At 54.3% G+C, this 27,962-nt stretch overlaps 1 protein-coding gene across 1 annotated transcript; it reads left to right on the top strand.

The window, feature by feature from the left end:
- The first annotated feature begins 811 nt into the window (after positions 1-811).
- LOC142909539 (activin receptor type-2B-like) lies at positions 812-24,337 on the top strand. Its single transcript, XM_076059759.1, has 10 exons — positions 812-911; positions 1,123-1,223; positions 9,694-9,852; positions 13,345-13,482; positions 14,236-14,379; positions 17,729-17,862; positions 18,086-18,197; positions 18,316-18,454; positions 21,133-21,263; positions 23,043-24,337. Exons 3-10 carry the CDS (start codon positions 9,763-9,765, stop codon positions 23,592-23,594), a joined length of 1,440 nt encoding a protein of 479 aa, XP_075915874.1. The 5' UTR covers positions 812-911; positions 1,123-1,223; positions 9,694-9,762; the 3' UTR covers positions 23,595-24,337.
- The last annotated feature ends 3,625 nt before the right edge of the window (positions 24,338-27,962 follow it).

The following is a 27,962-nucleotide window of genomic DNA, read 5'->3' as shown; positions in this document are numbered from 1 at the left end:
TAGGTCACTGTGTGTAGTAGTGTGGGGAGTGGTGGTGCAGTGGTTAGGTCACTGTGTGTAGTAGTGTGGGGAGTGGTGGTGCAGTGGTTTGGTCACTGTGTAGTAGTGTGGGGAGTGGTGGTGCAGTGGTTAGGTCACTGTGTAGTAGTGTGGGGAGTGGTGGTGCAGTGGTTAGGTCACTGTGTAGTAGTGTGGGGAGTGGTGGTGCAGTGGTTTGGTCACTGTGTAGTAGTGTGGGGAGTGGTGGTCCAGTGGTTAGGTCACTGTGTGTAGTAGTGTGGGGAGTGGTGGTGCAGTGGTTAGGTCACTGTGTGTAGTAGTATGGGGAGTGGTGGTGCAGTGGTTAGGTCACTGTGGGGAGTGGTGGTGCAGTGGTTAGGTCACTGTGTGTAGTAGTGTGGGGAGTGGTGGTGCAGTGGTTAGGTCACTGTGTGTAGTAGTGTGGGGAGTGGTGGTGGTGGTACAAGGCAACACCCGCGGGGTTGACGGATCACGGCTCGACCCCCGTCTGGACGACCCCTTCTAGGCGCGCCCTCGTCGCTGGCGCTCGCCTGGCCGCCCGCGGCCGTGGAGACGCAGCAGCAGCAGCGCCGCCACCGTCTCTGCTTCTCCTTCAGCCGCTACGGCGACGCGGAGGAGGAGGAGGAGGAGGCGGTGGGGGGGCGGTCGGCGGCCGGAGGCACCGTGGTTTGTGACGGTGTCGGCAGCGGTGGCGGCGAGGAGGAGGAGGGGGAGGAGGGGGAGGAGGAGGGGGAGGAGGAGGGGGAGGGGGAGGAGGGGGAGGAGGAGGAGGAGGAGGGGGAGGAGGAGGGGGAGAGTCGTCGCGGGTTCTGCTACGCGGCGTGGCGCAACGTGTCGGGCGACATCCTGCTGGAGCGTCAGGGCTGCTGGGTCCACGACTGCCGTGGAAGGTGAGGAGGCAGACCGGTCAGACCAGCACACAGCAGCCCCCTCCTCCTCCCCACCATCTCCTCCCCCCCACCTCCTCCCCACCATCTCCCCTTCTCCTCCTCCTCCTCCTCACCATCTCCTCACCTTCATCTCCTCCTCCCACCCACCACCTCCTCCTCCCCCCCCACCTCCTGCTCCCTCGTCCCCCTCACGGTTTCCCACTGTGACCAGGAGCAAGTGCGTGGAGTCCAGTAGCAACCCGTTCGTCTACTTCTGCTGCTGTGACAGGGACCTCTGTAACATCGACTTCGCCCTACGGCCCAGGGCCCACGGTCAGTTTCGAGCCGGGAGAGACGCTGGAGATGGTTCGTGAGGCCGGGAGAGTTGATGCCATTCAAGCTCTCTCTCTCTCTCTCTCGCTCTCTCTCTCTCGCTCTCTCTCGCTCTCGCTCTCTCTCTCGCTCTCGCTCTCTCGCTCTCTCTCTCGCTCTCTCTCTCTCGCTCTCTCTCGCTCTCTCTCTCTTTTTTTACGATCAGAGGAAACAAGAAGATGCTCGGTGTAGTCGGCACTTTGCTCCGTTCATCATTTCGTTTTTTTTTGTTTTGTTTTAATGCTTTGCTTTATGTAAACCCCCCCCCTTTTAAATGAAAGACCCAACAATATATATTTTTTTCTTCCCTCCTTTCCCCTTCCCTCTCTCTCTACCCCCCTCTCTGCCCCCCCTCTCTCTCTACCCCCCTCTCTGCCCCCCTCTCTCTCTACCCCCCTCTCTGCCCCCCCTCTCTCTCTGCCCTCTCTCGTCCTACTCCATTTGGCTTTCTCTCGCGCTCTCTCTCTTTTCTTTATAACTATGACAAGTGCTGCATCTGCACGCAGCCCTTCCCACAGTCAAATGGCCTCCGACGGGTAGCTTAGATCTGCATGCAGAGCTCTCCGTCATCTGCCACCGAGCACACGGCCTCCTCCAGCGCCCACTGCTCCTTGAAGGCCGGCGCGGCGTGGGTCAGCCGCGCGTGGCGGAACTCCAGCCACACCCTGGCTCCGACCAGAGTGCGGAAGATGCCCAGGCTGCTGGCTGGACGTTGCCCCTCCAGGGCCACCTTCCTCGCCCTGTATATGGCGAGCTTGGCGTAGCCGAAGAGCACGTTGACCAGCCCCTGAAGATGTTGGGGTCCGTCGCCCTTCGGGTATCCAAAGATGAGGACCGTCGGGGAGAAGTGGAGGCTGAACCTTAGGAGGATGTTTCTCAGGACCTTGAACAGCGAGTCCAGGCTCTTGCACTCCATGTATTGGTGCACCACCGTCTCCACTTTACCGCAGAACCGGCACTCCGGGGACGTGTCGGTGAAGCGCGCCAGGGAGACGTTGGTGGTGACGGTGCCATGGGCGATGCTCCAGCTGAGGTCGCCGATGCGGTTGTACGTCGGGCTGGAGTAGAGTTGCCTCCAGCGAGGCCTCTCCGGAGAGACGCAGGGCAGGGCTCTCCTCCAGGCATGGTCCTTGTGGCTCCTCAGGGTGTCCTGTTGGTGGAACCGGACCATGTAGGAGTAGAGCACCTTCCTCTTTACATTTGCGAAGGCCACCTCCGGTAGGTCTTCTAGCTGGCACAGGTTGTGATCCGCCTTCGTTTGTCGGCATTGACGATGCAGTGGCACGACTGAGAGCTCCGGTGGAGGGGGATCGAGAGGGGCCTCGTCATCCTCAACGCCGATGGGGGGCGTTCTCCCCGCTGCCGCTGAGAAGGCCCCCTTGGCTTCGGCCAGGATCCGGGCAGCCACCCGGAGCGGCTGCAGCCCTGTCTTTGCAGCCACGTCTGCTGGTCCGAGCCACCGGCCCCGTGTTTCAGGCTCCACCAGATCTCCCATCCTGGTGAGCCGTGCGTTGGCGAGGTGCCTCTCCATTCCAGGGGTGGTGGTGGTGGATGGCAGCTTTGTCTGTGGGTTCCTGAGGATCGGTTCGAAGACCAAATCCACGGCGGATCGCGGTTGGTTCAGCCTCCTGACGGCAAGGGAGCTCCATATCTGCAGGACGCTTCTGTAGAAGGGTGGCAGCTGTCCCAGTGGGAGGCCCTGCAGGTCCATGTAGAATAGTTGTTTTGAGCACTGCAGACCCCCCAGTTGTTTCAGGAGGAAGGAGGCCGTGACGCTCCAGGCCGGTGCAGGGGCGGCGTGCAGGAACTTTTGCGCCGCCTGCAGTCGGAAGGTGGCCAGCTGACTCCGCACGCACACCAGCCCGTGACCGCCCTCGTCCAGTGTCAGGGCCAGGACCCCAGCCGCGACCCGGTGTCCTCCACCCGACCAGAAGAAGTCGAGGACTCGCTTCTGAAGTGCGTTAACAAGGCTCATGGGGGGGTGCAGGGAGAAGAGTCGGTGCCACAGCATGGACGTCACCAGCTGGATCACCACCAACGTCTTTGTCCTGAAGGTGAGGAACTTGCACAGGCGACCCCAGGTGCCCAGCCGCTCCTTCACCTTCTCCTCCAGCTCGACCCAGTTCCTCTGCGGTGGTTCCTCCTCTGGTCCGAGGAACACTCCCAGGTGGTGCAGCGATGTTGTGCTCCAATTGATGGCTTTTGCCTTCTCGGGACACTCGGTCATGTCCCACGCTCCAACCAGCAGGCCGCTGCACTTTTGCCAGTTCATTTTTGATGAGGAGGCCTTCGAAAAGACCTCCTGGCACTCATGCAGCAGGGCGACATCAGCCAGGGAGCGCAGGATGAGGAGGACGTCGTCGGCGTATGCCGTCAGGACCAACTTGACGCTTGGTTCCCTCAGCACCAGGCCGCTGAGTCTCCGCCTTATGAGACTCAGGAAAGGCTCTAATGCCAGGGCATAAAGTTGGCCCGACAATGGGCATCCCTGTCTCACTCCTCGCTCGAATTTGACCGGGGCAGTGAGGGCACCGTTGATCTTGATCATGCACTCCGCCTTGGTGTAGAGTAGGCAGATCGTTCGGACAAAGGCATCCCCAAAACCCAAGGTCTTGAGGGTTCCCAGCAGGTACTTGTGGTCCACTCTGTCAAAAGCCTTTTCCTGGTCAAGAGCCAGAAACGCGACTGGGATGCCCAACCTCTGGGACACCGCGATGAGGTCCCTGACCAGGAAGATGCCGTCGTGGATGGTTCGTCCGGGGATGGTGTAGGACTGGTCCCCGTTTACGACTTGTGCAATCACCCCTTTCAGTCGCAGGGAGAGAGCCTTCGTCAATATTTTGTAGTCTGTGTTCAGGAGGGACACCGGACGCCAGTTTTGTAGGTGCCTCAGGTCTCCGTTCTTGGGAAGCAGAGTGAGCACCGCCCTCCTCCAAGACTGAGGCATCACCCCGGCGACTGAGGCTTCCTCCAGCACCTCTCTGTAGTCCTCCTGCAGGTATGGCCAAAAAGCGGCGTAAAACTCCCCTGTTAGCCTGTCTAACCCTGGGGATTTATTCGGGGCCAGTCCTCTTACAGCTGCGTCAAGGTCAGTCCTGGTGAGCTTTTGCTCTAGCAGCTCTTTCCCGTCTTCCCCCAGGGTGGGTAGACCACTCCATGCCTCCGCCTGGGCCGGTTCCGATGTTTCTTCAGGGGAGAACAGGTTGCCGTAGAAGTCTCTGATGATGGTCGACTTCTGCTGGAGTTCGTGCACCAGGACACTGTCACCATCAAAGAGGCACTCCATGGATTTGTATCTCCCATTCTGCCTCCCGAGGGAGTAGAAAAGCGGGGATCCCGTGTCGAGGTCCGTGATGAGCTTCACCCGGGATCGCACAAACGCTCCCCTCGTCTGCTCCTCATGTAGCCCTTTGAGACGCTCCCTATTCTCCTCGTATTCTTGGAGAAGAGCAGGGTCGCTGTCTTCGGCGAGGCGACCCTCCAAATTGAGGACTCGGGCTTCCATGTCGGTGATGTCCACGTTCTTCAGTCTCGTGCTCCCCCAGGTGTATTGTTGGCACAACAGCCTGGTGTGCACTTTGCCCATATCTCACCACTGGGCCAGAGAGTCGGACTGCGTTTTGCTTTTTTGCCACTCTTCCCAGAAGTCCTCGAACATTTCTAAGAAGGTGCCATCCTCCAGCAGTGAGTTGTTAAAATGCCAGTGGGACGCGCCCTCACGGGCCCTCTCCAGCCTGACACGGAGCACGATGAGGTTGTGGTCCGTGAAGGGTGCCGCCCTGATGCCAGTCGTTATGGCGCACATCACAAAGCTCTTAGAGATGTAAAATCTGTCGAGCCTGGACTGCGTCACCGAGCCATCGCGCCTCGTCCTCATGTACGTGAACTGGCGTTGGCCCGGGTGATGTATGCGCCACACATCCACCAAGGCGGCGTCCTCCAGGAGTCTCTGCATTTCCCTCTTAGGCCCTACTCCCCCCGGCTGCCCCCCCGAATGATCCAGGGCGCCAAGTGTGCAGTTGTGGTCGCCACCCACAATCACGCACTCGTCGTCCGGAATCCCGGCCAGGTGCCTCCTCAGGAGGTGCAGAAACGGGATCTTCTCCTTGTTGGTCACAGGCGCGTACATGTTCAGTAGGTGGGTGGTGACATCGCCCACCCTGACCGTTACCGCGAGCAGCCTTCCCTTCACCACTTGGGTGTGGATGATGAGCTCGGGATGAAACCCTTTAGCGAACAGGGTCGCGACTCCACAGGAGGTGTTGTCAAGGTGGCTGTAGAAGGAGTCCCCTCCCCACTCCTTCCTCCAGTCATCCTCGTCCTCGACCGTGAGATGCGTCTCCTGAATGAAGAAGACAGAGGCAGCCTGTTTCCTCGCAAGAGACATTGCGGAAAACCTCCGCACTGCCTCCTTGCACCCGTTCACGTTCAGGGAGCCGATGTACATAGGCATTGCTTATTCCTTTCCCCCGTGGCCTCCCACCTTATAATTTGTTTGCGGAAAAATGTCAGCTTTGCCCTCTCCTTGCCCCGGGACTCGAGTCTCTGCTTGGCAAGGAGTCTCTCTGCTTGAGTCACAGAGGCCTTTATTGCCTTGCTGTCCTTCCATCGAGCCAAGGCAATGTCTGCTCTGTCTTTCCTCATGTTGGTCTCGTCGAGGAATTTCCAGAGATCTTCCGAGGAGATCAGGGGAGTCTGAGGGTCAAGGAGTGTAGACCCCTGGCTGCTCTCGCTCCCCATGCTGAAGCAGTCGTCCCGATCTGAATCGATTTCCTCGGCGTCCGGCTCCGCTAGAAGGGCTGCAGCGGCTGAGCTGGCGCATGGCCCAGCAGCGTCCTCTCCCCCAGTGTCAGGGATGGCCAGGGATGGCTCCTGCTCAGGCTCTTCGGGTGGATGGCCCGGTGTCTCTTCCGCTGGTTTTGGATCAGCAGTGGGACGGGGACCTTCCTCCTCATTCCCATCCATTTCGTCCTTGCCCTTGGTGAGTGTCTCTCTGCCAACTTCTACCTCTTGGTCAAGGGCTTCCTGTATAGCTGGTGGGGAGTGAGTCTCTATGACAACAGTAGGCGGGTCGATTTCCGTGGTGATGTCGCCTTCATCGTCGACGGTCTCCTGCTGTAGAAACCCTTCCCCAGACGCACGCTGCTTCTTCCTCTTGGCGGGTTTCTTCCTCGCCGCCCACGCGTCACTCGGCGTGGCATCCGGGAAGGCAAAAACCGCGTCTTCAGCGTCTGGCAGCTGTTCTGCTTCCTCCCCTGGTGTGGGGGGTTTCACCGCTTCTTCCTGTTCGAGGTCTGGGAGGGGTTCCTCCTCTGAATTTGACCCTTGAGATCCGGGTCCTTCTGTATTCTTCCTCTTGCGATTTGTTCCTTGAGGCGGCGAAGTTGGGGCCACGACTTCAGGTGTAGGAGGATTCGTGGCTCGCGGGCCCGGTGTGGGCTGTTGGGGGGCTTGTTGCAATAGGGGCTCTTGCTGCTTTGCCCCCCTTGCTCTGCCTCCCTCCTCCCCGCTCTTTTCTCCGACCCTCGCCGTCGTTGGTTTAGGGCAATCCCTTCGTAAGTGCCCCTCTTCTTTGCAAAGATTGCATCTGATGCAATCTTTGGCATAAAACAGTCTATGGGCAATGCCTGCATTGACAATGACAAACGAGCCCTCTTCCTGCTGTCCGGTAGTCAGCAGGACGTGCACCTGCCTCTTGAAAGATAAAATGTGATTGAGAGCAGGATTTCTGCACCCCAGTGCCAGGGCACGTACTGGCACCACGATGGTGCCCAGCTTGGACACGTGTTCCAACACGGCCTTGTCGGGGATGTAGGGCGGCACGTTCCAAACGACTATTCGCGCCGCGACCGAAGCGATGGGTTCCAGCTGGACGTGGAGTCCCCCCACGGTCATCCCCTTCTCGACGGCCGCATCTGCCACCTTTTTCGTCGTCAGGAAGAAGACGGCTTTCCCGCTGACCTTCGAGGCGTGGGTGATGGTGGCTGGCGGGACGATGGCGGCCAGGGCCTCGACGTACGCCTCGATCGTGACGGAGCTCGAGGTGTAGCAGCGGATGCCGTTCTCGCGCAGCGGCAGTGGTCGCTGCGCGCTTGGGGGGGTTCGCTTTGGAGGAGAGGCCCTAGTGGGGGGCCTCGTGACTCCAGGCAGATTGGCAGCTGCGACCTTTGCGTAGGTGGCCATTTTATTCCTGCTGCCTTCAATTTCTACCTGACTGTGGTGCTGCGCTTCTGTACAGAGCTCCCCTTGAGAGAATGTAAACTGAGGATGAATAAAGAATCCTCGTTTAAGAAAATAATGAAAGGAAAAAAGAAAGGAAAGAGATATATTTATTCAATAAACTATTTTTATTGAATAAATTATGAAGCAGTAAATGAAAAAATAATTTGATAGTGATATCTAATTATAAATTTGCGTGTTAAATAAATTAATGTATTTTGCAAACAAATCTACTTTTTAGAAAAATGTGTTTATTAAATACATTCACTCATCGTTAAATAAATATAACTTAGAGTCCTTGCACACTCGTGGAGGCAAACAAAAAACGCAGTGTTAAGGAATCATTAACTAATAGGTTGCTTTAGCCTCAAAGTAAACAATTGCTTGTGTGGCCTTAAATTGTGAGGCACCTTTGTCAAGGTTTGAAAGGGTCAAGGTGCCTCACTTCTGTAAACCAGCTTAAAAGACGCTACGAATCTTAACAACGTTCATTGAAGCTCTGTCGTCCCGACAGGTCTGTTCCTTTCACCTGAAGAAGGCCACTTGTGTTGTGGCCGAAACGTCGTGAGAATTTTATTGTGTTATTTTATTAATTTATTATTTTATTCTCATTCTACGTGACTTTACCGAAAGAACCAAAGAAGATGAATCCTTGCAGTCACAAAAGCTTTAAATCGAAATTTAAGATAGGAGAGTGGCCTCCTCGACGAGGGCATGGAAGTGGCGATGTTAATGTGAGAGATTAGCGTGATGTTATTGTAAAATCGAAGAGTGGTGCAATCCAAAGGCATGCGTGCAAACCCAACGGGTGCAATCCAAAGGGCATGTGAGTATGTTAGTGCAATCCAAAGGCATGATAGTGCAATGCAAAGGACACGTGAGCATGAGAGTGCAATCTAAAGGACATGTGAGCATGAGAGTGCAATCAAAAGGACATGTGAGCATGAGATATCTAAGAGAGATGCATAGAGAGATACACACAGAGAGTCGGAAATAACAGCTGACATAGGCAGGTAGGATGGAAACATCACAGTCAGTTAAGACTGTACCTGGTTAATAACGTCCTTCCAATGATTGCTCAGTTTGTACCCATCTTCTTGGTTGGAGTTGTGTCTGTGTTTATGTATCTGGATGGCTTCATGAACAAATCTCTGAAGGTAGCCGGTAGGTTTGCAGAGTACCTCCGTCTTGGAAAAATCAATTTCGTGTGAACCCACAGCGTTAAAACAATGATCGGCAACGGCAGAGGTATTAGTCCTACCGTGTTTCAGATCTACCTTGTGTTCACGAACACAGTCCGAGACATGTCGTTTCGTTTCCCCAATGTCACTGTTGCCTCAACCATAACTCAGTTTGTAGACACCAGGGTATTGCATGTCAGGAATCACATCCCTTTCAGATGGGATTAAATCACTGATTTTGTGTACTGTGTTGAAACGAACCTGGATCTTGTGCTTGTTTAAGATTTTGGAAATCTATTTGGTAACCCCTGCTATGTACAGTAAAGTGATGGTCTTGGTTGGATCCTCAGAAGGTTGTCTCCGCATGGCTGGGGAGACATCTTTGCAGATGTACGGTCCGAGTATCCGTTCATCCTGAGGGCTTGGTGTACGTGCTCCAACTCACTGGCTAGGTGGTGCTGGTCGGAGATGCAACGGGCCCTATGGTGTAGTGTTTTGACGAGGGAATTCTTCTGGGCTGGATGGTGGTGGGAGTCAGGCTTTAGATAGGCATCCGTGTGGGTGGCTTTCCTGTAGACCGAATGTCCCAACAAGCCATCAGGTCTCTTCTCGATCAAAACATCCAGGAATGGTAGCTGATGACGTCGTGATTTATTTTATTTTATACCTACGTGACTTTGCCGAAAGAACCAAAGAGTATGGATTCCTGCAGTCACGAAAGCTTCAAATTCGATGGGAGCCTTTAACAATGGAGTCTATGGGAGCCTTTAACATTGAAGTCTATGGGAGCCTTTAACATTGAAGTCTATGGGAGCCTTTAACATTGAAGTCTATGGGAGCCTTTAACATTGAAGTTAATGGGAAACTTTAACATTGAAGTCTATGGGAGACTTTAACATTGAAGTCTATGGCAGCCTTTAACATTTAAGTATATGGGAGGATTTAACATTGAAGTCTATGGCAGCCTTTAACATTGCAGTCTATGGGAGCAGCCCCTGTGAGTGGCTTCACAGCTGAGCCTCCTGTTGCAGAGGGCACTCAGCAGCCTACGCCGGTGGCCAGGCCGGTGCCCTACGCCGGTGGCCCTGCTGGCCGTCACGATGCTGCTGCTGCTCCTGCTGCTGCTGCTGCTCTCCGTGTGGATGTACCGGCGATGCCGCAAGCTGACGCACGCCACAACGCCTCCGCAGGTGGTGGTGGTACTATGTGTGCGTCTGTGTGTCTGTGTGTGTGTGTCTGTGTCTGGCAGAACAACCCCCTCCCTCCTCGTGGTGCCGGACGGGCAACGTCATGGGCAGTGCCGTGGGGGGAGGGCCAATTCCGATTGGCCTTTCCCCTCATTGCGTCTGTGGCCACCACAGCAGCTAAATGGGGGCTCTGGACGGGTGCGAGGGGCTGGTAACCCCTCCACCTTCAATAAATTACCACTAAACCATGTCTAAAATATCTAATTAATAAGCTTGTGCCGGAGGCCCCGGGGGGACAGGCGTCTTTGACGTCTCCTGGCCAAACCCCATTTGGCGGAGCCAGGAGATTGATTCTTTACCCTCGGGGCTCCTCCATAAACAACAAAAAGCCACTACGGATGGCCACGTGGAATGTTCGAACGCTCACTGCGGAGGAGAGGCTGCCACTCCTCTGTCGGGAGCTGGGCCGGTACCGTCTGGATCTCTGTGGCAATCAGGAGGTCCGGTGGACCAGCTATGGCTCCTGCCACTATGAGGAGTGGACAGTCCTCTACTCGGGGAGGAGACTACTAAACAACAGGGAGTGGCTCTTCTTCTGAACAAAAGAATGAAGGGGGCGTGGGAGCGTGGCGGTGATTTGTGGGAAGCTGTAAGCCCCAGGCTACTTTGGGCTCGCCTTCCCATCAACCGGAGGCGAGGAGTGGTGGTCAGGGTTACTTATGCCCCCACCGAAGACGAACATCCGTGGAGGGATGCTGGCAAGGTCGATGAGTCAGATGCCTTCTATGACCTCCTGTCATAGGTGCTGGCTAAAGTGGCCCCTCGGGATAGAGTCATCTTGTTGGGTCACTTTAATGCCCGAGTTGGTCATGATGCTGGCACCTGGTCTGGAGTGATTGGAAAGCATGGGCCAGATCAGCTCAATAACAACGGTAGGAGGCTGCTAGATTTTTGTGCAGCCCATGGGCTTTAAATTACCAACACGCTGTTCAGGCATCGGCGCATCCACACAACATCATGGACGCATGCCGGGTCCAAGCAAGAACATCTGCTGGACTACATAGTGACGGATCAGCGGATGTGGGTCCATGTCCTTGACACCAGGACCTACCGTGGAGCTGATCTGCCCTCTGACCATCGACTTGTCATCTGTAAGATGCGCCTGCCATTCTTCCACTCGGGTGGTGGGTATACACCCAGGACCCCATTCCAACCTAAGGTGGCCTGGTCTCAGCTAGCTGATGAAAGTTGCAAGCAAGAATTTAATCATCGCTTGCGGCTGGGGTTAGCATCGTCCCCCACTCCTCCAGATGTCTAGGGTACATGGGTGAGGTTTAGGACTGTGACTGCGGTCCAGACCTCCCAGAAACCCTGGCTGACAGAGGAGGTGTTCAGGATAGTTGAGATAAAGCGACAGGCCCACTCGAATTGTCTACAGCATCCCACGTCAGAGAATGAGGAGGCTTACCGTAGCCTTCGCTCAGAGGTTCGGAGAGCCGTGAGGCGCTAAAAGGATGGGTGGTGGTCGCGGGTTGCTGTGGAGATGGAGTCTGCCTCAATGGCCCGCGATCACAAATCCCTATTTAACTCCATCAAAAAAGTAACCTGCAGCGCCATACCTATTACCATCATTAGGGGGAAAAACGGGGATCCAATCTCCGACCCCCACGAACAGGTTTGCAGATTTGCTGAGCATTTCTGTGAAGTCCTGGGGGAAGGGAAATCCCTCGACATGGGGATGAGCCTGCAGAGGCTGCGGTGCCCCAAATATTTTAAGAAGTCACCCCTTGTGAGTGGTTGGCTGAGGTGCCATCTGTTGAGGAAGTACTAAAAGTGATCCAGAGTCTGAGACCAGGAAAGGCACCGGGCAGAGATGATCTCCCAATCCACAGTCATTCCCTCCCTTCTCTACGCTTTAGAAACGTGACCCCCCCAAATGGAACATCTTCGCCAGTTAGAAACATTTTGGCTGGCCTTCCTACGATCCATCCTGGGTTTAACCAGGCTGGATTGTGTGAGGAGCTCACAAATCCTTGAAAGATTTGGACAAAGTCCCATCGGTGAGCTCCTACGGCAGGCAAGGCTGCGTTGGCTGTGCCATGTAGCCCGAATGCCCAGCCACTGCATGCCTAAACAGCTTTTGTTCAGCCGGATCGAGAGGGCTAAATGGGCGCGGCACGGGCTAGAGAAGAGATGGAGTGATGTGGTACAAGAGGATGTGGAGCTGAGTGGATTTGCCGATGACTGGTACCAGTGGTGTCAAGATCGGCCTCTGTGGAGGAGGCTCGTGAAGGACGCTGCTGGGCAGTTGGAGGCAGTCGCCCTCCAACAACAACGGAGGGCGGAGGAGTGACGCTCACAACAATGAGCGGAGCGCTGTGTGGCTAAGGCACAGCAGGTTGGCACAGTAAGGGGCACAGGTGGTGCATCAGCCAGTCATCTCAATCATCTCAGTCAGTCGACCCGTGGCACCTGCTGGGTCTGCCCCGTGACCTCCTGCCAGCGGGCGTTCGACACTTCTAGTGGCCTCAAGGTGCACATAACCTGGCACAAGCATCGTGGTGATGTCACCGCCACTTAGTGGCGAATGGCGGTTGTTGTGTCTGTGTGTGTCTGTGGGGAGCGGCAGTGTAGTGGTTAGCGCGCTGCGCTATGAACCTGGCGACCCGAGTTCGATTCCCGCTCACGGCCAACACCGCGTGGATTATCTGAACCGGTCCTGGGCCTCCCCTAGATCGACTAAGCCTGAAATGAGTACCCGGTGCGATGTGTGAGCATTGCCATCGGGGCGACAACGGCGGCCGGGCATGGTGCTGGGCAACTCCCCCTCCAGAAAAGAGAATTGTTTTGAGTCAAATAAAAACGTTGTTTCGTTAAAACAACCACCACCCGACACGGCCAATCAGTAAGGTTAGTGTCACGTAAACGAGACGTGGCCAATTCATTACTAGTATATAGTGTAGTGCAGAGTGTCATGTATAGTAGTGTATAGTGTAGTGTATAATAGTGTAGTGTATAATAGTGTATAGTGTAGCGTATAGTTGTGTAGTGGACAGTGTAGTGCATAGTAGTGTATAGTGTAGTGGTGTATAGTGAAGTGGTGGATAGTGTAGTGTATAGTGTAGTGTGGAATATAGTGCAGTGTATCGTGTAAACTTGAGTGTATAGTGCAGTGTATAGTATGGTAGTGTATAGTGTTGTATATCTTGTGTATAGTGTAGTGTATGGTGTAGTGTATGGTGTAGTGTATAGTGTAGTGCATAGTGTAGTGTATAGTAGTGTATGGTGTAGTGTATAGTAGTGTAGTGTATAGTAGTGTAGTGAATGGTGTAGTGTATAGTGTAGTGTATAGTGTAGTGTATAATGTAGTGTAAAGTGTAGTGTATAGTAGTGTATAGTGTAGTCACTTGCCCTGCCGGTCTGTCGAGGCTACGCGACGGGGGGTCTCTGCCGTTAACGGCAGCAAGGGTGGCTGACGGTCCACTTCGCCAACAGGAGGCGGTGAGCCTGACGGCGCTGCTGCTGCTGCGGCCGGTGCGCCTGCTGGAGTTTAGGGGCGGCGGTCGCTTCGGCTGCGTCTGGCGCGCTCAGCTCCTGTCTGAAATCGTCGCGGTGAAGATTGTCCAGCCCGTGGTGAGACCCCACACACACACACACAGACCCTACACGACACGTGTTTCTACAGACTGGCGGAGGCCCACAGAGACCTACAGTGACCCATAGAGACCCAAAGAGACCCATACTCAGAGAGACCCACAGGGACCCACAGAGACCCACAGCAACCCACAGAGACCCACAGTGACCCATAGAGACCTACAATGACCCATAGAGACCCATAGAGACCCATACTCAGAGAGACCCACAGCGACCCACAGCAACCCACAGAGACCCACAGCAACCCACAGAGACCTACAGTGACCCATAGAGACCCAAAGAGACCCATACTCAGAGAGACCCACAGCGACCCACAGAGACCCACAGCAACCCACAGAGACCCACAGTGACCCATAGAGACCCATAGAGACTCACAGCAACCCACAGAGACCCACAGAGACCCACAGTGGACCCATAGAGACCCACAGAGACCCATACTCAGAGATTCACAGAAACCCAGAGACCCACAGAAACGCACTGCGTGTGTCTGCGTGTGTTTCCATGCGTCTCCATATGTCTCCATTTCTCCGCGTGTCTCCCGTGTGTCTGCGTGTGTCTGCGGATCTCGCCACGTGTGTCACCCCACGTCTCCGCGTGCATTTCTGCTTCCCCCCGCGAGACTTCTGCGCCTCTGGACGTGACCTCGGACTGGGTAACTTCACGCGTTTGCTCCCTCCTCCTCTTCTCCCCGCCGTCGTCATCGGCATTGTCTTCGTCCGAGACGCTCAGCAGAACCAACGGCTGTGGCAGAACGAGGTGGATATTTTCGGCACGCCCGGCCTGAGTCACCGCAACCTGCTGGAGTTCATCGGCGCGGAGAGGCGGGAAGGGAACGCCGAAGCCGAGCTGTGGATCATCACCGCCTTCCACGAGCGGGTTCATAGACTCACTCACCATGCAGAGACTCATAGACTACTCACGTAGAGACTCATAGACTACTCACACAAACACACACGCACAAAGACACACATGTAGTGCGTTTAACCGAGGTGCACACTTGATCTTGGAGGCAACATGTTTATTACCACAGGTTAACATTCACAGGATAATGACTTAGGATGGTGACCACCACAGATGACTATATACTTAGGATGGTGACCACCACAGATGACTATATACTTAGGATGGTGACCACCACAGCTGACTATATACTTAGGGTGGTGACCACCACAGCTGACTATATACTTAGGGTGGTGACCACCACAGCTGACTATATACTTAGGATGGTGACCACCACAGCTGACTATATACTTAGGGTGGTGACCACCACAGCTGACTATATACTTAGGATGGTGACCACCACAGCTGACTATATACTTAGGATGGTGACAACCATGGCTGACTATATATTTAGGATGGTGACCACCACAGCTGACTATATACTTAGGATGGTGACCACCACAGCTGACTATATACTTAGGATGGTGACCACCACAGATGACTATATACTTAGGATGGTGACCACCACATATGACTATATACTTAGGGTGGTGACCACCACGGATGACTATATACTTAGGATGGTGACCACCACAGATGACTATATACTTAGGGTGGTGATCACCACAGATGACTATATACTTAGAATGGTGACCACCACAGATGACTATATACTTAGGATGGTGATCACCACAGATGACTATATACTTAGGATGGTGACCACCACAGCTGACTATATACTTAGGATGGTGACCACCACAGCTGACTATATACTTAGGATGGTGATCACCACAGATGACTATATACTTAGGGTGGTGACCACCATGGCTGAATATATACTTAGGGTGGTGACCACCACGGCTGACTATCTACACGCTGGACGGGATAATTACTAAGTCGGACCAGGACAGCGAACACGCTGCCTGGTCCACGCGCGCGAAGACCGGAGACCGAGGACCCAGGCTTGAAGATGGCGGATTGATTCCCAGAGACCGCCCAAATTTCAAAATTTCACTTTCCTCCGTCGAGACCGACCATAACAGCATTCAATTTGAAGAAATTAAAATCCCAATGCCTCCTTCCGATATCACCACAGAAGTCTTAAGCGTCCGTATCAAATCCCATCTCGGCCCACTCACTGTGATCAACGTCTACACCCCAACCGACCAGTTCTTGCCCTCGTAACTATCAGTTCAAGATAAATCGACTTTTACCAAACAACGACTCAATTTACACCATTGGAACCTCCTTTGCCAGTATCAAAATATGATCATTGGTTTTTACCCTTATATCTGGCAACAAACTGACACCTTTTTTTTACAAGGAGTCATGTTTGCATTGACCACAATACCTGCGGTCCAACACCCATGTTAGACGAGGGCTCTAAGGAAAGCTGTCTCGGGTGTGGACCAATCAATTTCAAGTACAGTGCCAATACATTATCAGAGTTGTGTGTTTTTTGTTTGCATTCTGACCGCAGGTATTGTGGTCAAAGCAAACGTGACTCCTTGTCAAAAATGTGTCAGGTTTGTTGCCAGATAAAAGGGTAAAATATCTTGAACGGCTCCCCCTATGGGGTACTCGGTGAAAATCAAACCAGAGTTCCATTATCTGGCCCTTCATCCTCACCAGATATCTCAATAGCATCAGGAAACCTCCTGTCGTCAATCGGCTGGCAAGTCTTTAGGGCCCTTGGATCCTTCCACCTACCAATTGTGTTGACCCTCAATGCCGCCAAGCCTTCACAAACTCCTGAACATCGCTTGTATTACAACTTTAAAAAAAAAACAACTGGCCACTTTTTACTTCAGAATCAGAAGCATTATTCGCCGACAACATCAACCATATCCACACATCCGCACATAACTCTGAAAATATTTTCATAAGCATCATCGCAACCACCACCAAGCACACCACCCCGGCGGGTTGCTACAACCAACGCCTCCCACTAGCAAAAACCCCCAAAATTCTAGGTGTAACCTTTGACACCATGTTTAGCTTCGCTCAACACGGCAGAAACGTCCATGCAAAGGTTAACCGAAATAACATCTTACGAGCTTTAGCCGGCACATCTTGGGGTCAACAAAAGGAGACTTTACTCCTAACCCACAAAGCCATTGGACGTCCCATCATCAATTACGCCAGTCCCATTTGGTGCCCAAACCACTCCTCTACAGGTTACCAAAAGCTCCAAACCTCAAAAAACCAGGCACTTCGCCTAGCTACAGGATGCCACCTCGTGGCGCCCATTGACCATCTCCACCAAGAAACCAAAGTTCTTCCGATTTAAGAACACTGCAAGCTTCTCACCGATCAATATCCGGCATCATGCCACTCGACAACGCATCCTTGCACAAAGCTACTCAGAGCCCCCCCCTGCACCTGCTAGGGAAATGAAATCCACCTTCCTTTACTTCAGCTCCGCCAACGTGCAATAAACTTTAAACGCTCTTCCACCAAAAAGCACCACCAAATCAATGTAGAACCACTTGTGCACCGCCACCACCGTGCACCGCCTGAACGCCTACAAGCCCCCAATGTCGTGCTAGGGGGTTGGCCCCCACCCATAGCAGACGATGAATAATCCCCAGACCCGGGCAACTCGCACAAGACCGGCTCGACTCCGTTCAGGTGACTGCTGCTCCGTGCTAGCCGAATACCAACATCGAATCGACCCAAACGTCCCAAACTGCTGCTGCCCTTTGTGCCAAGCAACGCCAGAAGACGTCTCCCATTTTCTCAGTTGCCCAAAACGCGGACCAAAAATTAGATCGATTGATCTCTGGCTAGACCCTTCCAAAGTGGCGATACAACGCCACCTATAAACAGAAAGTGCGAGGAAAAGAGCAACACACAGAGACTCATAGACTACTCACATAGAGACCCATAGACTACTCATCCAAAGACTTACACTACTACTACCACTGCAACCACCACTACTATAACCACTACCACTACTACCACCACTACTATAACCACTACTACTACTACCACCACCACTACCACCACCATCACCACCACTACTACCACTACTACCACCACCACCACTATCACCGCCATCACCACTATCACCACTACTGCCGCCACCACTACCACTACTATCACCACTACCACTACTATCACCACCACCACCACCACTATCACCACCATCACCACCATCACCACTACCACCACTGCCACCACCACTACCACTGCCATCACCACTACCACCACTGCCACCACCATTACCACTACTATCACCACCACTACCACCACCACTGCTGCTGCTCCCCTCTCATCACCCCAGGGCTCCCTGTCCGATCACCTCAAGTGCTCCATGTTGTCGTGGGCCGAGCTGTGCCACATTGGCGAGACGTTGGCATGCGGCCTCGCCCATCTGCACCACCACGTTCATGGAGGCAAGCCAGCCATCGCCCATCGGTATGTCAGTAGCAGGCCGCCCACGGATCACCGTGGGTGGCGGAGTGGGTGGGGGGGGGGCCCCTGCCAACCTTGGGTTCAGACTCCGCTTGCTGCTCACGCTGCTCTCTCTGACCCTTCGACCGCTCGAACGCGATGAGAGAAAATAAAAAAATCTAATCTTGAAACTCTTTTTGTTATTATATCACTCCAATACCCCCCCCCCATCCATCTCTACCCACAGCGACTTGAAGAGCAACAACGTGCTACTGAGGAGCGATCTGTCGGCCGTCATCGCCGACTTCGGCCTGGCGCTCAAACTCCAGCCGGGCCGCCCGCTCGGCGACATCCCGCGGGTAAACGCCGTCGCCGCGGCTCGGCGGAGACACCGAGCGTCGGATGCCACCGTTCGTTACCCGCCAAGAGACCGGAGAGCGTCGCGCCGAACGTGACGCCGAGCGTCGCGTCCTGCAGGTCGGCACTCTCCGCTACATGGCCCCCGAGCTGCTGGAGGGCGCCGTCTGCTTGCGGCGCGACGCCTTCCTTCGCATCGACGTCTACGCCCTGGGGCTGGTTCTGTGGGAGATCGCCACACGCTGCACGGCCGGTGGCGGTGAGTGGCGGTGGCGGAGGCAGCGTGGCCCCGGGGGAGACAAAGGCCGCCGGGGCGTGGTGCTGGCCGACCCCGCCCACCCCGATACCACGGTGCCGACACCACGTGATGTGTGTGGGGGGGATCTATGTGTGGGTGTGTCTGTGCGTGTGTCTGTGTGTGGGTCTGTGCGTTTGTCTGTGTGTCGGTCTGTGCGTGTGTCTGTGCGTGTGTCTGTGCGTGTGTCTGTGCGTGTGTCTGTGTGTGGGTTTGTGCGTGTGTCTGTGTGTGTGGTGTGTGTGTGTGTATCTTTTTGTGTGTCTGTGTGTGTATGTGTCTGTGCGTGTGTCTGTGCGTGTGTCTGTGTGTGGGTCTGTGTGTGTGTGTTTCTGTGTGTGTCTGTGTGTGTGTGTCTGTGCGTGTGTCTGTGTGTGTGTGGTGTGTGCGTGTGTGTGTGTGTGGTGTGTGCGTGTGTCTGTGTGTGTGTCTGTGCGTGTGTCTGTGCGTGTGTCTTTGTGTGTGTGTGTGTTTCTGTGTGTCTGTGTGTGTGTGTAATACCATCATTAAGGGAAAGAACGGTGATCCAATCTCTGACCCCCAGGAACAGGTTTGCAGATTTGTTGAGCATTTCTGTGAGGTCCTAGGGGAGGGGAAATCCCTCACCCAGGAAAAGAAAATGGGACAAAGTGGGGATGACCCTGGCGAGGCTGCGGTGCCTCAAATATTGGAGGAAGAAGTCACCCCCTGTGAGTGGCTGGCTGAGGTGCCATCTGTTGCGGAAGTACTGAAGGCGATCCAGAGTCTGAGACCAGGAAAGGAACCGGGCAGAGATGATCTCCCAAGCGAAATGCTGAGGGAGGGTGGCGTTTGTGCACAAACTGCCCTACATGACATCTTAACAACAGTCTGGACCACTGGATGGGTTCCGCAGGATTGGAAGGATGCTCTGGTGGTCCCCCTCTTTAAGAAGGCGGACCACACAGACTGGAACAACTACAGGGGCATCTCACTCCTCAGTGTGCCGGGAAAGGTCCTGGCAAGGATTATTCGACATTGCCTTGCCAGGCACGCTGAGGAGAGGCTTGCGTAGCCCTAATGCGGTTTCAGGAAAGGGCGGTCCTGCACTGATGCCATATTTTACGTCTGTCTGCTACAGCAGAGGTGTAGGGAATTCCAACAAGACCTACATCTCTGCTTTATTGACCTGGTCAAGGCCTATGATACCATCAGTAGGCCTGGGCTCTGGGTTGTTCTTCGTGCTTTTGGAGTACCTGACCCTCTGCTCACGATCATTAAGGACCTTCATGATGATGAGCGGGCCCGGGTAAAACTACGTGGCTGGGAGTCGGAGCCATTCGCTGTACACCTTGGGGTGCGACAGGGATGTCCTCTGGCTCCCACATAATTTAACATCTATTTTGACCACGTAGTTCATGAGGCCTTCAATAGCTGTACCGGTGGAATTTCCATCGGGTACAGATATAATGGGAGGCTGATCGATGCCCGGGTGCGGTCAAGGGATGGCTCCCTATTGCTCAACAATGTTACGTATGCCGATGATCTGGTGATAGTTGCTCACTCAGAGGAGGAGTTGGAGGCGCTGCTGCTGAACCTGGAGCTTGCCACTAAGAGGTAGGACCTTACCATCAGCCCCACCAAAACTAAGCACCTGCCTGGGTATTTTGTACCATCGGTCAATCCACCCCCACAACTCCCAATTGGTGACGGGGCAGTTGTGGAGAGAGTGGAGAGTTTCCCATGACTGGCTCCGGTTTAACAGCAGAGGTCTCACTCCGAATCAGTCGAGCGGCAATATCTTTTCATCGGTTGCGTAACGCTGTGTGGAGCTACCTGGTCTCTCACTCCGCACGAATCTCCAGGTCTTCTCGGCCACGGTCATTCCCTCCCTTCTCTACGCTTGCGAAACGTGGACCCCCCGGTTATAAACTTTTAGGGTGGCCTGCCTACGATCCATCCTGGGTTTAACCAGGCTGGATTGTGTGAGGAGCTCACAAATCCTCGAAAGATCTGGACAAAGTCCCATCGGTGAGCTCCTCCGGCACGCAAGGCTGCGTTGGCTGGGCCATGTAGCACGCATGCCCAGCCACCGCATGCCGAAACAGTTTTTGTTCGGCCGGATCAAGGGGGCTAAACGGGTGCGGCATGGGCTATAGAAGAGATGGAGTGATGTGGTACAGGAGTACGTGGAGCTGAGTGGACTTGCCGATGACTGGTACCAGCGGTGTCAAGATCGGCCTCTGTGGAGGAGGCTCGTGAAGGACGCTACTGGGCAGTTGGAGGTAGTCGCCCTCTAACAACAACGGAGGGCGGAGGAGCGACGCTCACAATAACGAGCGGAGCGCCGGGTGGCTAAAGCACAGCAGGTTGGCACAGTAGGGGGCACAGGTGGTGCATCAGCCAGTCATCTCAGTCATCTCAGTCAGTCGACCCGTGGCACCTGGGTCTGCCCCGTGACCTCCTGCTGGCGGGCGTTCGATACTTCACGTGGCCTCAAGGTGCACATGGCCTGGCACAAGCGTCGTGGTGACGTCACCGCCACTTAGTGGCGAATGGTGGTTGTTGTCTGTGTGTGTCTGTGTGTGTCTGTGTGTCTGTGTGTGTTGTGTCTGTGTGTGTTGTGTGTCTGTGTGTTGTGTTTGTGTGTGTGTCTGTGTGTGTGTCTGTGTGTGTTGTGCCAGGCGTGCTGGGTGAGCACCGCGCTCCCTTTGAGGACGAGGTGGGTGAGTGCCCCACGCTGGATGAGCTCCGGCACATCGTGGTGCACGGCAATGGCCGCCCAGCGATCCAGGAGGCCTGGCTCAAGCACCCGGTCGACATCTCACTCAGTCACTCACTCAATCTCTCACTCACTCACTCCCTCACTCACTAGCTCACTCACTCAGTCACTCACTCAGTCACTCAGTCAGTCACTCACTCAGTCACTCAATCACTCAGTCACTCACTCAGTCACTCAGTCAGTCACTCACTCAGTCACTCAGTCACTCAATCACTCAGTCACTCACTCACTCACTAGCTCACTCACTCAGTCACTGACTCAGTCACTCTCTCACTCACTAAGTCTCTCACTCACTCACTAGCTCACTCACTCACCCGCTTACTCACCTACTCGCTCACTCACTCACTCAGTTACTCAGTCACTCCCTCATTCACTCACCCACTCAGTCATTCACTCACTCGCTCACTCACTCGCTCACTCACTCAGTCACTCACTCACCCACTCACTCAGTCACTCACTCACTGGCTCACTCACACACTCCCTCACTCACTCACTAACTCGCTCACTCAGTCACTCACTCACCCACTCAGTCATTCACTCACTCGCTCACTCACTCGCTCACTCACTCAGTCACTCACTCACCCACTCACTCACTCACTCACTGGCTCACTCACACACTCCCTCACTCACTCATTCACTGACTGGCTCACTCACTCACTAACTCGCTCACTCACTCACTCACTAACTCGCTCACTCACTCACTCACTAAATCGCTCACTAACTCGCTCACAATACTCACTTACTCTGTCATTCACTCCCTCACTCACTCTCTTACTCAGTCACTCACTCACTGACTGGCTCACTCATTCACTCCCTCACCCACTCACTCCCTCACTCACCCACTCACTCACTCAGTCACTCACTTGCTTACTCACTCGCTCACTCACTCAGTCACTCACTCACCCACTCACTCACTCAGTCACTCACTCACTCACTCACCCTCCTACTCACTCGTTCACTCACTCAGTCACTCACTCACTCACTCACCCTCCTACTCACTCGTTCACTCACTCAGTCACTCACTCACTAGTCACTCACTCGCTCACTCAGTCACTCACTTGCTTACTCACTCGCTCACTCACTCAGTCACTCAGTCACTCGCTCGCTCACCCACTCACTCACTGAGTCACTCGCTCACTCACTCTTTCCCTCCCCTCCTCCCTCCCTCTATGTCGTCTCCCTTCTCTCTTAGCCTCCTCTGTCGCACCTCCTGGTCAATGTTCCTAGGGTGCAGCGGTGGCTATGAGATGTTGACTACCTCACCTGGTATACAGGAGGCCGTGGGTTCGATCCAGACCCTGACGATGTCTGCTGCTGTATTTGGAGTTGCATTTTAACCTCTGATGATGGTCACTCATCCAGCAGTGGATTGACCACGACTGATGTCACATTTACCATCGTCTCTCCCGGTCTGTCAATCGGTGATTGATTTTGATCTTTCGCTATCGGCGGTGGTGGTGGTGGCGTGGTGGTGGTAGCGGTGGTGGTGGCAGTGGTGGTGGCTTGGTGGTGGTGGCTTGGTGGTGGTGGCTTGGTGGTGGTGGCTTGGTGGTGGTGGCAGTGGCTTGGTGGTGGTGGTGGCTTGGTGGTGGTGGCTTGGTGGTGGTGGTGGTGGCAGTGGTGGTGGTGGTGGTGGTGGCTTGGTGGTGGTGGCAGTGGTGGTGGTGGCAGTGGTGGTGGCTTGGTGGTGGTGGTGGCTTGGTGGTGGTGGTGGCTTGGTGGTGGTGGTGGTGGCTTGGTGGTGGTGGTGGCTTGGTGGGGATGGTGGTGGTGGTAGCGGTGGTGGTGACGATGTTGGTGCGTGACTCCCAGGGACTGTCCCAGCTGTGTGTCACCATGGAGGAGTGCTGGGACAAGGATGTGGAGGCTCGCCTCTCGGCGCACTGCGTGGAGGAGCGTCTGGCGCAGCTGCGGACTGACCCGGGGCTGCCTGGTGGCAGCGGTGGCACCACAGCTGCCCCTCCACCCACCACCACCACTATCGTCACCGCCCCTCCACCCACCACCACCACCACCACTATCGTCACCGCCCCTCCACCCACCACCACCGTCACCGCCCCTCCACCCACCACCACTATCGTCACTGCCCCTCCACCCACCGCCACCGACACTACCGTCACCGCCCCTCCACCCACCACCGCCACCGTCACCGCCCCTCCACCCACCGCCACCACCACCACTATCGTTACCGCCCCTCCACCCACCACCACCGCCACCGTCACCGCCCCTCCACCCACCACCACCACCGCCACTGTCACCGCCAGGCCCCTCTGCTCCGACCCCGGCGTCGTTGTCCGTCTCTCCACCCCGACACCCCCTTCACTCTTCCTCCTCGTCGCCCCCATCGAGGAGTCGAGCCTCTAGGCCGGGGCGGGCGCAGTGGGTAGGGGTGGGGGGGGTACCCCCCATGAGTTGGACGAATGACCATCAGCTTTGCTAGGCCTGGCTGGACAGGCTTTACTAGGCCTGCTTAAACAGGCTTCACTACGCCTGACTGGACAGGCTGTTTTCACTAGGCCTGACTGGACAGGCTTTACTACGCCTGACTGGACAGGCTGTTTTCACTAGGCCTGACTGGACAGGCTTCACTAGGCCTGACTGGACAGGCTGTTTTCACTAGGCCTGACTGGACAGGCTTCACTAGTCCTGACTGGACAGCCTTTTTCACTAGGCCTGACTGGACAGGCTTCACTAGGCCTGACTGGACAGGCTTTTTCACTAGGCCTGACTGGACAGGCTTCACTTGGCCTGACTGGACAGGCTTCACTTGGCCTGACTGGACAGGCTTCACTAGGCCTGACTGGACAGGCTTTACTACGCCTGACTGGACAGGCTTCACTAGGCCTTACTAAACAGGCTTTACTAGCCATAATAGAGGTGTTTGGGTCTTTACTAGGCCTGACTGAACAGACTCCACTAGGCCTCACTGGTCAATCCACAGCTGGATGAGTGACCATCAACCTTTCCTATACTGTTAAAGTCCTATTGTGTTTGTGTCTTGTGTTGTTTTTGTTGTAACGTTCTGACACCGTGCCCCCTACTGGACATCTGTGACACACCAAGAGCTTTACAGCTCTTCGGATTCCTCCGGTGTTAATAAAGACTGACATCACTCTCAAATGTTTGTCGTTTGTAAAGCTTCCGCCCCATTACGCGCCCAATGACTATGACGCATTAGCAAATCGTAGCCCGTTTAGGATCAGTAAGATCACACACCCACAACAGGGGTTGTGTATGGGTTAGTGTATAGGGTAGTGCATAGGAGTGTAGTGCAGTGGCGTCACTAGGGGGGTGCGGGGGGTGCGGACCGCACAGGGTGACACCATCAGAGGAGGTGACACCAAAATGACTGTACAATTTCTGTGCAGTGTTTCAGTATAAATATATTATTTTAATAAAAAAAATATATTCCTGCAGTTGTATAGCTAAGTCCAGCTTACACGCGCAGCGGGTTTTATGGAAGTCGGAGACGAATCTTGGAGGCGACACTTTTATGCAACATAAACACCCGGCAGTACAGTCCCAGTCTCACACAGGGCGATGGGCCCTTCCAACCACTGCCTGGGGATTTACTGCCTCCGGGCAAGCGTTGCCCTGTCACGGGGCTACAACTCTGGGTCCTCCGGCTACGGGTGCCCTAGAGGAGGCTGCACTGACCCGACCCAGCCAAGGTGCGGGTTCCGACCACTGGCCCACTCGGACCCGGCCCTCACAAAGACGTCGGGCTGGGGGTATCCCAGGGTCTCACCACTGAGCCACACAGAGTCCCGGTCCTTACAAGGGCAGCGGGGCTAGGGGGTCCCAGGGCACTAGCCAGCCGGTCTTCTGGCTTCTGTCTTGGACTGGCCCCGGACCCTTCCCGTGGTCCGGCTTTTATACCCAGCACCGGTGCGTCAGCCCCTGACTCCGCCCACCTTCCAGAGAGTTCCAGAGGGGGCTCTGGGGGATCCCAGGACACCCCGTAGCCCCCTCCTGCTTTGGGGCTGGGGATATAGCGACTGCCCCTGCTGGACCCTGCCTGCCCCTGCAGGTAAGTGTACACAGCCCATTGACGAGTAAACTTCTTACGAGGCACACTCTGTTTATTGTCTTCTCTTACACAGTCCTTAACACACAGAGGGGTATACGGTCCCCTCAACCGATACCCTAAGAAGGTACAGCCTCCGGACTTAGTGGGATCTACACACAAGTCTCTTGCTAACCTAAGGAGGTGCAGCCTCCTGTCTTGGCGGGACTTACTTACACGTCTACCGCTATCCTACAGTCCTCCGGCTTGGACCTAGGGAGGCTATCAGACCCACCGCTGGCCTGGCGGGTCTTGACCACTGGATACGCCGAGCCTTAGCCCTCAGAAGGGCCGGGAGGCCGGGTCCAGGGTCCTGGCTTTCTTCAGCCCGGGCTTCGGTCTTCGTGTAGGGAGAGAACTCACCCTTCTTATACCCGTTTGTGGCCATGTGTAATCAATCCCACATTCACACGTGGAACTGTCTGATTGGTTCTTACCAAACCGTGGCTACGACCCACTTCACCTCGTCTGACCCCAACCGTTATGTACGCCGAGGTAACGCTGCACTGCCCCTTTGATACCTAGTGGCCATGCAGGTTACCGAACAGTGAGTAGTTAGCACCTCTACACGTGTACAATACACCTACAAAGGCTAAAACTCTATGCTAATTTACTTGTTAACCTGATGCGCCCCGGTCAGAGCTGTCATTACTACCCAATCACAGTGACTCTTCAAAGTCACGTGGTTTCGTCTGCACGCGCTGCCGGTTTCGGTCACTGCTGGTGTTTCTATAGTCGCTGAATTTTGTCAAATTTTCTGGTGTTTTAGCTACAATATTGCGCCATTTAGTTTTTGTGAACCTATATCAATAACTTTTTTGAGAATGAAGTAGTAATTAAAGGCAATATTGTCATTTAAAGGTGTAATTTTAATGTTGCTCGTTGTTTACGTCACTAATATTGCCATTGCATTCAGTGATATACGGGAATTACGATGTACGAGTAACAGTACAAAAAACTCAGGATTCTGTATGGTCTGGTGCGGGCAGAGGTCCATGAGGGGTGACAACATGGGTCACCGCACTTGGTGACACCAATCCTAGCGACGCCACTGGTGTAGTGTATCGTGTAGTGTATACTATACACTACATGATACACTACTTTATATGTACACCACACTATACACGCGTAAAAATACACTATACACTACCACGAAAACTCCAAATATACAGCAGCAGATATCGTCAAGGTCGAGATGGAACCCACGACCTCCCGTAATACCAGACAAAATAGTTAATCTCCAAGTCACCGTGGTGATGATGATGATGAGAGAGAGAAATAACTCCAAATGTACAGCGGCAGACACCCTCAGGGTCTGTATTGACCCACGACCTCCCGTATACCAAGCGAGAGAGTTAACCTCCTAGCCACCGTAGTGATGATGAGTGATGAGAGAGAGAGAAATAACTCCAAATGTACATCAGCAGACATCCTCAGGGTCTGTATTGACTCACGACCTCCCGTATACCAAGCGAGAGAGTTAATCTCCTATCCACCGTGGTGGTGATGATGGTGATGAGAGAGAGTGAAATAACTCCAAATGTACATCAGCAGACATCCTCAGGGTCTGTATTGACCCACGACCTCCCGTATACCAAGCGAGAGAGTTAACCTCCTAGCTACCGTAGTGATGATGAGTGATGAGAGAGAGAGAAATAACTCCAAATGTACATCAGCAGACATCCTCAGGGTCTGTATTGACCCACGACCTCCCGTATACCAAGCGAGAGAGTTAACCTCCTAGCCACCGTGGTGGTGATGATGGTGATGAGAGAGAGAGAAAGAACTCCAAATGTACAGCAGGAGACATCCTCATGGTCTGTATTGACCCACGACCTCCGTATACCAAGCGAGAGAGTTAACCTCCTAGCCACCGTAGTGATGATGAGTGATGAGAGAGAGAGAAATAACTCCAAATGTACAGCAGCAGACATCCTCATGGTCTGTATTGACCCACGACCTCCCGTATACCAGGCGAGAGAGTTAATCTCCTAGCCACCGTGGTGGTGATGATAGAGAGAAAGAACTCCAAATGTATAGCATCAGACATCCTCAGGGTCTGTATTGAACCCACGACCCCCCGTGTACCAGGCGAGAGAGTTAACCTCCTAGCCACCGTAGTGATGATGATGGTGATGATGATGATGAGAGAGAGACAGACACTTTGCACCAATCCAAGCGGTCAATGCGTTGCCACAGAATCTCAAACGATGAGTCGACAACAATGCCGCTCCCCCCCCACCCCCCTCCCCCCACCTGGTTCGCAGCTGTTGAAGCGTCACGCGGTTTGACGGCCGCACCTGGCCGAAGCAATTAACCACTCAAGTGAATTAAGGTGATGGGTTGGGGGGTTGGGCACCTGTAGCGCAACGCGTGGCTGGGATAATGCAAATTAACACCACCACCACCATAATCATCTCGTGTCCAATGCTGATATATCCCTGAACCACCATCACCACCACCGCCATCACCATCACCACCATCACCATCACCACCATCACCACGTGTGGAGAGGCAGACGAGGGGAGGCGGCGGCGGTGGTGCAGAGAGGAGCTTACTCGAAAGACGGAGGTGTGGAGGAAGGTGAAGTGAGGAGGAGAAAGGTGAGAAGGAGGAAGAGGAGGAGAAGGAAGAGGAGGGAGAGGAGGAGGGAGAGGAGCAGGAAG

Source organism: Petromyzon marinus, unplaced genomic scaffold (assembly GCF_048934315.1).
Source record: "Petromyzon marinus isolate PM22_M1 ecotype Great Lakes invasive population unplaced genomic scaffold, UKy_Petmar_22M1.pri1.0 PM_G_Scaffold_124, whole genome shotgun sequence".
In the NCBI taxonomy this organism is placed as follows: Eukaryota; Metazoa; Chordata; class Hyperoartia; order Petromyzontiformes; family Petromyzontidae; genus Petromyzon; species Petromyzon marinus.
Note: the sequence above shows the minus strand (reverse complement) of the source record. Positions and strands in the feature narration are given on the sequence as shown.

Coding starts and splice junctions, on each gene's coding strand:
- LOC142909539 (XM_076059759.1), top strand. CDS start 9,763: ATGCTGCTGCTGCTCCTGCTGCTGCTGCTGCTCTCCGTGTGGATGTAC. Junction 13,483..14,235: donor TGAAGATTGTCCAGCCCGTG/GTGAGACCCCAC, acceptor GACGCTCAGCAG/AACCAACGGCTGTGGCAGAA. Junction 18,455..21,132: donor ACGCTGCACGGCCGGTGGCG/GTGAGTGGCGGT, acceptor GTGTTGTGCCAG/GCGTGCTGGGTGAGCACCGC.